Source organism: Emydura macquarii, unplaced genomic scaffold (genome assembly GCF_026122565.2).
Source record: "Emydura macquarii macquarii isolate MOO-44397 ecotype Brisbane River unplaced genomic scaffold, CSIRO-AGI_Emac_v2 contig_1043, whole genome shotgun sequence".
In the NCBI taxonomy this organism is placed as follows: Eukaryota; Metazoa; Chordata; order Testudines; family Chelidae; genus Emydura; species Emydura macquarii.
The window spans coordinates 7,254,039-7,267,119 of NW_027131180.1; the positions used below are offsets into that span (position 1 = coordinate 7,254,039).

A 13,081-nucleotide genomic window follows, 5' to 3' on the forward strand; every position below is an offset into this window, starting at 1 on the left:
ACAAAGACTATCTGTCAATGCCTTCTTTAACATCCTGTCCAAATGGGGCTTTTGACTTTTACTATTTTATAGCTAGCATGGACCCAGCTACTGTAGCTTGCAATATAATTTAATTATTTGTAGACTGACTCTTTTTAGTATGGCCCTGATGACCTCTCAGAAGGCTGCACTGACATTTCTAGCATCCAATATTTTTTATCCACTTTTAAGTTTAAAATTCACAGGATAAGGGAAAACTTCAAACTACCATATAGCACCTTATTTATGAGATACACTATGAGAGGTGGGTTTTTTTTGTTTGTTTGTTTGTTTTTTTAAGATATTTTGTGAAATTTGTGTTGAAGACATTTCATTGAACTACTTTTAATTATGATGAAATTTCATCATCAGCTGCGTATGTTGCAGCTTTGAGTTATAAATCGTAAATCCAGGCATTGGTATATATGGAAGTGGGACGTGAGAAGTCCACAACCAAACTTACCACAATGAGATCATAGGACAGTCAGATGTGACCAAGAAAACATTGTGAACTCAGTATCACTGGCACATTATCACACGGTGCCAAGCTTCACAAGCAAATGTGTGTCAGAAATATTTAACAGAGACAGTATACTTACATGCTCTCATTAGGAGAAATACTGTCATTTAAGTAAGATCCGTTGCTGTTCTCCATTTCTGCTAGCCTGTGGAAAAATTGAAAGATGCAATAAAACCCATAAGTCTCACTGCAGATTTTTCTGGCTCTAATTTTCCTGAAAACATTAAAATATATAACATTTTGATAACACAGTAGTCAACATGTTAGAGACTCTTTGGAAATCCAGATGACTTTTCACTTGCTGCTGGTTAACAAATGGGCTTGCAAGCAGCTGCCACAAGTAACTGTTTATCCACTACAATGATCTATCTAAATTAATCTTTAAGTTTTGTACAAATCCTTCTGGTCAAGCAGCTTCTGCTATGAAAGAAAGGCCTTAAGATGCCATAGGCTTCCCCAAATTGTTCCATACCTGGCAATGTCATCATCAGCAGAGCTGAAGTGACGCATATGTTTCTAGTTTGTTGAAGACATTTATTCCCTTTTGAATGCAATGTATAATTTAGAAAACATCTAGCTTGAATTGATTATTTTTTTCATTTGAATATGTATTTTTACATAATTCCCACCCTCGTAAATTCCCTTGCTTAGAGGAAAGAGCTCACTTTGCATTGCAGATCTGAGCATTTACCCCACTGTTTGGTTCTTAAGATAAGAGTACTATGAAAACTCCTCTTAAAAGTGGGTAAGTGAACTACAGCAGTGGTATATCATCCTCCTCCTCCAAAAGAGAGAAAGATACCTTTTTCATGATATTTCATAAATTCCATTCTTTAGTTGTAACATTTTTGCTTAATGTATCATTTGAGACTCATTTGAGCTGAAGTTTTGGAAGGCTCTGCATTATACTATTACACCAAGATTTCTAATTAAAACAAAACCCTGTGGTAGCAGAATGCATAACTTAATAAAGACCCACACAGAATTTAAAGGCCAGTTTTAACTAAGTACATGCTTTGGATTTGCCTATGTTAAGTGACTCTTATTTACTCGCCAATCATTGCACAATGGTCTGGCATGCAAGTTAATTGACAGCTAGTTAGCAGTAGTTAGAGGGTGAGGTATACTATCCATTCTGTGAATTAAGTTCAATTATTAAAAACTTTATAATGATGGCTTCTCTTTGGGTGGTGTATTTTTTTATGGTTGTTTCAAGAAAGATTTGCCTAATGTCCAGCTGGTCTCATACCTGCTAGCATAATGTTCAATGCGTGAATGAGTATCATCATGTGAAAGCTGAGGGGACGAGGCAGGCCTATAAGGCAGAAAACACTGATTAATCACAAATACCCCTTAAAAATTATAAAAATATACTTTGGTATGTCTATGCCCTCACATTTCCATGGCTTACATTTATACAATGTTTAATAAACAGCAGCTATACTTGCAACCTACATGATTTGTGTGCTTCCTTGACCCATCAGTGTAGAACATTTTGTGGCAGCATACAAAAGGGACTCAGTTGATTTTTTATGATACATAAGCAAGAAGATGAAGCTGTTCCATGAGGGGTTTCTTTCAAAAGGCTGTATAGATGAGATTTCTTCCCAATTTCCCAGCTCCTTCAGTCACTACTCTATTTCTCCTACTCCTCAGGCCCACTGTTCAAACCCTGTGGAAAGTGTTTTATTTCTCTCCCTTCCTGTTCTCATTTTTGTTTCTAGTCCAATGGTAGCAAATCTCATTTAAAAAAAAAAAAAAAAAGAGCGACAAGCACCTGCAGCCATGCCCAATCAGGAAGTTACCCCATGAGATATACAATGTTAAGTGTTGAGTCTAGTCAATATACTGAAATAGGAAACTGCAAGAATTGGTGCAAATGTTTTAGTGATGGTCCTCTTCCCACACTTTCACTACCACCACATATTGGTATTAGGGGTACTGTAATGTTGGACCTCCCCGACTTTTGATCATTGCAAACTGAAATCCTATCCACATTTGTGATCTGAAGAATCCATATGACTTTTCAACAGAATAACTTTGGTGTAGTCTTAGGGCTACTCTATAATTGAAAGTTGTATCTATAGTATTATGTCAGTTATGGGTGCAATTTTTTAGTGATAGAGTAATAACAGTATAAAGATGCCATATACCAGTATAACTTATTCTCCTTCCCAAATGGAAATAGCTGTTCTGATATAAAGCATCTTTATATTGGTGTAACAGTATCTACACTAGGGGCTGTACCAGTAAGTATACTGTTACAGGTAAAGTGGTATACCTTTCTAGTGTAAACAAGGCCTGAGAGTCTTAGCAAAATTCCAAGTTGTGTATTTTACTTCTGTCTATTGAAACTCCTTTTTATAATTTTAGGTAGATAAAATACTTTCACTTATTAGTTTCAAACAGTTGTGCAGCGTTACTGGTGCTGTCCAAGACAGACCGTGTTCACCTCGAGAGTGGTTGCATTTCAGTGGCAGATGAAACAATTCTTATATTACAAATTATATCTGGTTATAACTCAAAAGCATAATCAGTCTGTGGTACATAATGCTGTTTTAGGGGCCCAATGGTCCTGCAAAACATTTACTACAGGATGATTATACATTTCTTGTCATCTTCCAGTTTTTAAATCAGTTTACAAAGTGCTTTAAAAAATTAGGATTATTCTGAATTCAAAGACCTATATATTGCGCATATAGAAGTCATTATTGTTAATGCTTTTTTTCACAGAATGGAAAAGCTTTTTCTATGAGATACTATAGGCCAATTATCATGAATCTCATTTTTCTGAGACAAGGTTTAGCATTGCCAAGTCCATATTTATGCACCATGCTTTCATACATCACCATAGGCAAATCAGTGGATAAATATTCAATGTACTATATTGAAGTATCCAATACTAACTTCCTAAGATATTCATGGAATTGTAATTGTAACTAGGGATGTAAAAGTCTTAACCATTTTAAACAGCTGATTATGTTAAAATGGGGATGGGGGGAGAACCGCTGGATCCCTCCTCCCCACCACCCCAAGTCATAGCAGATGTGCAGCTCTGGCTGGCGGGAGGCACAGAGCCCAGCAAGGTGGTGGGTATGGAGATAGCTGCAGCTGGGCTCGGCTCTCTGAAAGCCACAGTAGCTGGGAGCTCTGGCTTGCCAGAAGGCAGGGGAGGCGAGGAGCTGGCTCAGCTCCTCATCAGCGAGAGCTGCCCAGCTACGGCTCTGTGACGGAGGAGCTGCAGCTAACCAGCTCTTGCTTGGCAGTGAGGAGCAGGGCCCAGGCCCACCCCCCACCTTTAACCGTTCTATTTTTAGAACGTTTAAACGGATTTTTTTTAAACAAATTTTTACATCCTTAATTGTAACCAGATATCCTGGTTTGCCTGGAACCACTCTAAAACTGGAGTTAATTCAGAAGAATGTACATTAGGGCACTTTCAAAATCTGTGCTAAAGTAATCATTTGCTATTAATAATAATATTAACATTTTGCTATTCAACTTATATCTACCAATTTCTATATTCTTGACATTCAGAGCCTGACTGCATCTTTTGATGCTCCATCATCAGAAATTAAATTGTGTCTTTAAAGGAGAGCAGGGGGTGCTTATTGTGCACTCTGAGCTAACATAAATTGGGATAATGACACTGAAACTTGAGCATAAATCTGAAATATATATTTTTCTATTACAAGAGGGGAAATAGAACATCAAAATAATTTTGCAAAATAAATAAAAAATAACTGGCATAGTTCAAAATGCTAGTATTTCTCATTTTAAGCAACTTCCCCCCCTCAAAAAGATTTAATGTGTCACAAAGCCACTGTTTATGACCATTTTTTCTGTCATGATCTAGTTCTGCTACTAGCTCCAACCCCCCTCCTCAAAATGTTTTAAAGATTTCTCTGGAGACTCCTGAAATAGGGCTTTGTTTTTTATCATCAAAACAACCCAACCCAGTCTCAATTCTTTCCTGCCTTCCTGTTGTTATTTTCAGAGAACATTGCAATTTTTTAAAAAGCAGCACAGTAAAACTTGTTAAAACCGGTTCTGTGGACATGCCAACTACAGACAGAAGACATCTGGATGAGTCAGTTAGAACTAACAGCTGCATGGAAGTTTATTACCTTTGGTTCCTTAGCAGAAGTAATTAAGACACAGTCAGTTTGAATAGCAAATTAATGAATCAGTAGTAAGGCGAAGGGACATGGCAAATATTAAACAGAGGTAAAACTTATTTTTTTTAATAAAACAGCATTGATAAATTGGTGCCTGCAATAATAACCTTGAGTCTCCTACTAAAGCCAAATGAGAGTTGAGTAGCTAAGACTTCACGTTATAATGCCTTTGCCCTCTGTAGAAAATAGGGTAACTACACCCAGAAATGTTTTTTTTTAAATTAACCATTCACACCTCAGGTCACGGGTTCTTGAAATTACGGAATCATGAAAGCGTTTCTTAGTGACAGATTCCCAGTTCTGTACTACCAAATGATTACAAAAGAAATTATAATTCCATTATAGAAGCCTGAGTTGCCTTTGTAATGCTTAGCAACTAGAGAGTATCTGCAAAATATCCACCCCACCCATAAGCATCCCAAATCAGTGCTAAGAAGCACCACACTTTAACTTATTTTTATAAACAATGCCAGACCCAACTATCACAATGTCCACCTAATCAGCATATTCTTAGAGCTGTAATGGTATTCCTAAATGATTCACTTTTAGGACAGAGCACTTTGGAAACTGAGAGAAAACTGGAACTGAAGACCCAGAACCAGGGTCTAGGCCTGGGAGAGAGTTGTCCGATAACCAGAGTGCAGTCAGGTAGTTAGATGCTTTGAGAGTCATGATCTGTGTTATTGAGATGAAGTGTTCCATTGCTAAAATGGGTGAAATGTGGAAATTCAGAAGTATTTAGCTCGTTAAACCTATTTAGCTATGATCGCTATAGTGGTTTCTGATGTATCACATGTAAGTTAAACGCTTTGAGCCAATAACCATGATTTCCTAACCATTAGTGTAAAGCTCTTAGTGTAGCATGTCACAAAGTTATTAGTTTAAGTGATCTGTGGGCACCATGCCTTAAAATCAAATGTTATACAAACTTATTTGTGATATTATGTTAGACACAACAACATTCCATAGCATCCAAGTTTTTATTTTATGAGTTTTTTATTTTTAATTTTTTCTTTTCAAAGATCTAATTGTGTTTTAAAGACTCCGTAATCTGGATCCATATTTTTTTGAGAGACAGTGTGCTTAAATTAACAATGGGTGCATTTATAGAAGAAGCCATTTTACAAACACACTGCACCTAACATCAAAGCCCATTGCTACAGTCTATCTCCAGGCTTTGTTGATATTCTTGCTAAGCGGACCATTAACCACATGCAGTTTGCAATAGCATGCAGATTTCTTGGTGTCTTAAAATCCGCCTCCTACAGAAAAAGCGCTCCGCCCATCTGTCTTCAAAACAATCTATGCTCTGTAGGAAAATAATACATCAATATTCCAATGTATATATTTTGATGTTGCTTATTCTAATAATAGTTCATTGTAAGTGAAATGTAGGTCACACATATTTCAAAACATGTTATCAGCAGAACAAAAGTTCCAATTTTATGGTTCTCTTCTTAATATTCATCTCTGAGTGAATGCATAATTAAAAATAATCTTAACTTGCACTAGTCTAAAATTAGCACTATAACATGGTAGCAAATGCCATAATAATAATTATACATCTCTAGTATATGCTGATGATACTACTACTACAATAAGACAATGCATGTTCAGAGATGGTGCATGTATGAAAATCCAGTTTACAGTTGAGAAATCTTACTGGTTTTGTTTCTGGAAAAAATATATAACTTTCCACAGTTTTTTTTTTTTTTTTTTTTAAAACTCCAAGACCCAATGCTCTATTTCAATGTCTCCTCAGCATACCTTCTAAAATGAAAAAGGCTGTAATAAAATATCCAATGAATTGTTGATTATCATGTGATGGGGGGAAGAGGTTGTGTATGTGTGAGAGTATAAGTAAAACTTTAAATTATGGCCTTAACTGTAAGACCACTGTCACCTCTGAAATCTTTGAAAAAGAATAAAGTTCAGTTTATATCACCTGAAATACATGTAGTTTACAATCAAGGGATCTACTCCTATCCAGAAATGAGACACACTCATAAGCATTAGTATAACTGTGCACCAAAATCCCTATCAATCAGATGAGAATACACCCTCCATAAAGAGTATACAGTATACATTTCACGATGCCTGGGAAACCCTGGTGTTATACCATTCTATTGATCTGGAATAAAAAATATTCTTTCAGAAAGGCTATCAAGAAAAAAAATAAAGAAAGAGGAAAATGAACATATGTAAAAACTAAACAAAAACAAAACAAAAAAGTGAGGGAACGTAGCAGCAGCAGCACACTTCAGCAAAAGTACTCACGCAGAATCTACTGGCCAGAAGTTGATCAGAGTAACAGGACTGCAAGACAAAAAATGAGGAGGTGAAGAGAGAGGCAGAAAAACTCAGCAGCAAAATAATTACAGAAAGATTAAAAAAAAACCCACAACAACTGAAAAACAGAAAATCCAACAGACCAACATGAATGACCATGAAAAGCATCTAATCAAAAGGTGGAAAATAAAATATTAATTAAAAGAAAAAGAGAGATAAGCTGTTGTGCAACTGCCATTAAAAATTGATTATTATAAATTGGTTCTAAAGTTAAAAATAGGTAAGTTTTGTTTGTTTTGTTTTAAATACATTTTATGTGACCATGTACACATATTGGGAGAGAAAAGAATAAGGTAGGCTGTGGCAATCAAATTAAAAAAAAAAAACCCACTCGCTGAAGAGATACCGCCTTTTGGAAGAAAATCAAAATTTAATACTAAGATTGCTATTTTTCCAAATTATCTTATCAATTTTAAGGCCTTATAAGGAAATCAATGCAATAGGAAGTATTTTTTTTTTGCTAATTGAAGTTTAAATTATTGTAAGGATAGGTGAAAAAAGATAAGGGGAATGGCAATTGAAATGTCAGCTTGTGTTTTTCTTTCAGCCATAGTAAACAAAAATTAAAGAAATAAAAAGAGGCTTTATGCATTAAGGAAGTGAAGGGAGTTGGCGCCAGCTGGAAAGCTCGAGGAGCATATCAAATGATACAGTATTTATTTGCTTTAGAGCTACTCACGTTTCCATATTGTCTCCTTCCAAGACAGTCTGCACAGGCAGGTAGCCCATTCTTGGGTGCTTTGCAAAATACCGTTTTGTTCGGAATTTGTTTTTCAGTACCTTGGCAAAGTCGCGGACATCCTCTCCAGAAGTTGTCTAAAAGCAACATCACAATGAAATCACCTTCTAATTATTATTGTCCTTGATCATCTCTTCTTCTGCTATGTCATTTGACAGAGTACATGAGAACATAGGACAGGGGGAGCCAATGATTTGACCTTTGGAACCGGAAAAACTTTATATGTTTATCATTGTAGGTATAAAGTATTTCCAAACAATGTGAAGTATGTTAATATTTGTCAAACATACCAAACCAACCAAGTCTTTTAATTTGTGTTCGTGATAATAGACTCGTCTCTCTTCTCAAGTGATCTCAGGCAGACAATCAATAAGATGATGAGAATCTCTCAGTTTCTGTTTCGCTTTGGCACTGAGCAGGCATAGGCTTTGACTCTGCATGGTTCAATATTACAATGGCTGAAAAATAGGATATGCAGCAAGTGTGCAACCCGGCAATGACTTCCTGATAAGCCAGCATTCTGTGTCCTGACTCTCTCAGTGAGTAACTTTTGTTCACCATTTCAAAGGCTGCAGAGTCTATGAAAGTTGGCACAATCTTCCCAAAAGAAAAATTAGCAGTTTTCCCTACTCAGCAATCTACGCCATTAATGTTTCATTTTTTTTTTTTTTTTTTTTAATAAAAAGGAGATTAGAGTTGTGGAAAACTCTGGGATGGGCAGTTTCTCCTTTTGTTTGTTCAACTCAGGACAGGTCTACACTTACCTGAAAATTCGGCGGCCGTCGACGGGAGTTACGCAAGCTACGCGTCTTCACTGTGCTGCGCCTCTTGAGGGGGTGGTTTTAGTGCGTCGACTTCTGAATTAATTGAGTGGGTCTTCACTGACGACTCAATTGATCCAGAAAGATAGAACTGACAGCAGTGAATTTGCCACCATCAGTGGGTACATAGCCTCAGAGTTAGCAAGCATTTAGAACAACAACTTTAGGCCCAAGCACAGCCTACTCAAACTGCTCTAACCCTTTGACTGACGCCATCTAGAAGTACAAAGAAGAATCAGCAAATTAAGCCAAGCCAAAAAGAAATAGTCTCCTAGAGAGACTTAATAGGGAGGAACCTGCCACTTTCTCTTTTTGTAAGTCTGATTAAGGATCAAATGACCCTTCACGGAGAAATTTTAATGGAGAGCTTGAGTTACTTTATTAAATCTGAACTCAAGGCCATACACCTCACAGAGGAACTAGGCCCTGCAATATTGCAATCCTACAATAAATTAATTTCTTTCCTGAATCACCTAAGAATGGTCCTTCCTCAGTGTATCTAATTTGGTGGAAAGAAATGAGGTAAAGTTTAATTTGCTTTTAATTGTCTAATACGCTGTATGCCTCCTATTGAGAAAGAGATCAGTTGTTAGGTTCTATCCTTTTGAACTGTCACAATGCTGTTTTTTCCTGTCCCCGTCCTTTGAAATGGGGTGCAAAATGCTTTAACTAAGAAGGACAAAAGTGCTTCTCTATTGAAGGAGGCACTCTGCTCTTCTGCATAGGCTGGAGAAGAATTTTCCCTTTATTTGAGGTCAGTCCATCCTATAAAAAAAAACCTCAGTGTGATTCCTGACTGGCAGAGTAGGGAAGTAGTGTGTCGACTCACAATCTTTTTCAACAAAAATATCTTTGTTGATGAGTGCAAGCCAGCTACTTTGCAAAACCATCAAATTCCCTACTTCTGTAGCTGGTACACAGATTCTCAGGCAACAGATGCTCTTAGTTTAGCTCTAAACTAAAACAATCAAGAAATGGCCTTGCCTTTATTCTGACTCAACCCTTTTCAAATAAGGAGAGGCTGTTGCATTTTTTGGACTTGGTACGAGTTCTCAAGTTCTTCTTAAACAGGAGTAAAGAGCTCAGATCCTAAAGCTTCTTTTTTGATATGTGGAAAGTAGGAAGGGATAAAATCCACCAAAAACTCCATTGTCAGTTGGACACATTCTGGTATTTTGAAAGCTTATATCAAAGAAGGACTTCTTGGCCCACTGAGAGTTAAATTTGCTTTCTATAAGGGTGATGGCTGTGTCTTGGGCTGAAACAGCAAATGTTTTGGTGCTTAAAATCTTTCAGAGGGGGGCACTGTAAATCTTTTCACTCATTTTTAAATCATTATATTCTGGACACTGAGGAGTCAGTGGATGTCTCGTTCAGTCATACAGTACTTAGGGTTATTTTTCAGTTAAAAAAATGTTCAGAGACTTTTGGCACTACATGCTCCCAGTTTTTCCAATTAATCCTATTCTAATTCAGCTCACTGATGTTTCAGCTATGCACAGCCCATGGATTGCTGGAGTTCTGAAATAAAGAAGACTTTTACCATCTGTGAAATGGGTTCTTAAGACTGAGCTCAGCAATCTGCATGCACTTGCAGTTTTTCTGTTTTCATTATATTGTCTGTTACATATTTAAATTTCTGATATCTCTATGGAAAAGTATACTGGGTCCTATAATACAGTGGTTCTCAACCAGGGGTACGTGTATCTCTGGGGGTATACAGAGGTCTTTCGGGGGTACATCAACTCATCTAGATATTTGCCTGGTTTTACCACAGGCTACATAAAAAGCACTAGCGAAGTCAGTACAAAGTAAAATTTCATACAGACCATGACTTGTTTATACTACTCTACATGCTACACACTGCAATGTAAGTATATTTATATTCCAATCGGTTTATTTTATAATTATATGGTAAAAATGAGAAAATAAGCAATTTTTCAGTAACAGTGTGCTGTGACACTTGTATTTTTATATCTGATTTTGTAAGCAAATAATTTTTAAGTGAGGTGAAACTTGGGGTACGCAAGATAAATCAGACTCCTGAAAGGAGTACAGTAGTCTGGAAAGGCTGAGAGCCACTGCGGTGATAGACTCAAAGGAGTGAACAGTGTGAGTGGGAGATTCTCATTCTTATTGTTTCATTTACCTCCAATCACTTGAGGGACAGAAATTCCCAGTAGTTAAAGCTCTGTCACCAAAACCCATCATTCAAGTAAAAAAAAGATGGTAGGAGAGGTGTTATTCTGCGTAACGTATACATTTTTCCTAAAGTCTTTGCTTCCTTTGCTAGGAGGATACAAGTGGTAAAAAGAAACAATAACCAACTCAGTGAGAGTTCCCCTGTTGTGAGGAATACACAGATGTGCTCTATGAATCTGAAGATTACAGTTTGCTCCAGCAATGCTTAGAGTGGAATAATCAGCTCAGACCTGTCTGTGCTGTTCTAGACTTTCCCTCTGACATGGGCTACAGTACAACACATCATCATTTCCAGTAATCTCAGCCGATGAAGGGCAGGAAAGGATAAACAAATGGAGAGTTTTGGTGAAAGGCTGGCAGAAGCAAATGTATTGTACTTGCAGAGATTCACAACAGGCAGTGCTATACCCTCCAGTACACAATGAACTGACCATTTTAGAAGGAATTATGCATATCATATAGGAAAATAATGATTGAAGTAAAAATAAATAATGCTGTAATGAAAATAATCATAAAAATGGACAGAAAATTTGTTCTTGCCTCTTCATAACATCTTAGGGGGATATATTTTCCTCTCATTTTTTTTTTAAACTCACCATTCATTGAGACAAGCTTATAACTCTTACTCTAGCCTGCACATGTCCCTTACTCTGGGTACAAATTTAGACACAAACATTTTTAGTTTTCTAGTCAGTTATGTATTATATTGATGGTTTTATTTTAAACATTTACATTTGACCAGTAGACAAAAATACAGGCTGTTGTGACCACCAAACCACAGTCTGAACTGGAAGCCAGATTGTGGGGTGAATCAGAACTGCACAAATCAGAGGTTGCTGGGTCTGCAAAGGTGGCTTAAAGCTCAGTACAGGGGTAGTCCTTATGCACCACACAAGAGCTGCTCTAATTTACACAATGCTATGATGGACCCATGGGGCCAAAAATAGAACTGAGAACAGAGTGATCTTACCACTCCACCTTTTCCTCTTACTAGGGAAGGTAAAGAATTGACTTATCTGCTCTATGCCATGGGAGAATCATCCTTACATGAGTGATCCTCCCTGAACCACTTAAACAGAGTGTAGGGCCAGATAACAGCAATGGTGAAGCACACAGCAGATGAAATGCATTGGAAAAATCTGGCTTTTGGTCTCCAGAGGTGAAAATCCAGTCCATTATTCTTAAGTACCTCCTAGATATTTACATTTCACTAGATCATCTTAGAACAAAATTCCACCACTAGCATGCTTAGAATAATTTTGCAGCATAAGAGAAAGTCTAAGTCATGACCAAACCGACATAGCCACCATCTGTCAAAACAACTATCACATTAAACTAATTCTATTAGTGACTGCTCCTTATAGTACACTGGAAAAAAGAATGGGGGTGCTAACTTGGGAGGGTCCTCAGAGATATATTGTGAGTTGATCTTTTTTCCCCTTCCATAAGATACAAATAGATTTTTTCAAGAATCCTAGTTCTACCATATAACACATAAAATCAATTATTTAATACTGAGTAGAACTAATTAGCAGATAATAAACGATTTTGATATAGCATTGTATAAACAATGAAAGGCAGTAAACCTTAACTCCCAATTACGTCAAACCATTACTGTTATTCCTCACTGTGCATTTCAAAATGTTAAGCTCTAAAGACCGGGGTGTATAAAAGGTAACTTAATTACAGAAAAAAAATCCTATCCAAATGCTCTGTTAACTTGCACATAGCAACTGAAGCTTTTCACTTCTACATAATAATCAACATTAAGGATCACTGAGGCAGATACCTACCGGTGTGCAGTATTCCACCATTGGATAGTGCATTTTATGACCTTTTGCCACTCGGCCAGAAAAGAAGCAGCTTTGGCAGATATCATAGTTAAAGTGCTTTAAGCTTCTGTACCTGGTGTAGGGGGAAAAATTGCCTTTAGAGTTTCATAGCCTATCATAATTGAATTTTGTTTCAATCTGTAAAGTAGTTTCCTTTGCTAATAGCTCCTTTACCCCCAAGACAGCCTTGGCTGCACACAATGCACCATACAGTAAACACAATAAAATGCTTGTTTGCCATATAGCGCAAGCATTGACACTGGAGAGCAATTTGAAGCAAGGTGATTATAAAGTGACTTGTACATTTGCAAAAGAAATAAAAATAGAATTGCAAAAATTATAATAATTAAAGGACAATACTCAGAAAGCACATATGCCAAAAGAAAACAGAACCAATGTCTTTTAAAAATATACAAAACGTA

General features: G+C 36.8%; 1 protein-coding gene across 19 annotated transcripts in view; it reads right to left on the reverse strand.

Moving 5' to 3' along the window:
- DMD (dystrophin) overlaps positions 1–13,081 on the reverse strand; it is a 1,854,857-nt gene that overhangs the window by 36,541 nt on the left and 1,805,235 nt on the right. For 16 of the 19 annotated variants that reach the window (XR_010919130.1, XM_067545076.1, XM_067545077.1 and 13 more), the window contains 5 exons: positions 12,621–12,732; positions 7,745–7,881; positions 6,994–7,032; positions 1,788–1,853; positions 618–683 (listed from right to left, as the gene is read on the reverse strand). Coding sequence is in view for 18 of the 19 variants with exons in the window: in XM_067545076.1 (XP_067401177.1) it covers positions 618–683; positions 1,788–1,853; positions 6,994–7,032; positions 7,745–7,881; positions 12,621–12,732 (420 nt within the window). In the remaining variant the exon portion in view is untranslated. Of the gene's footprint in view, positions 1–617; positions 684–1,787; positions 1,854–5,234; positions 6,026–6,993; positions 7,033–7,744; positions 7,882–12,620; positions 12,733–13,081 lie in introns of those variants that run through there. The other 3 variants (XM_067545074.1, XM_067545075.1, XM_067545081.1) reach the window with 2 other exon arrangements.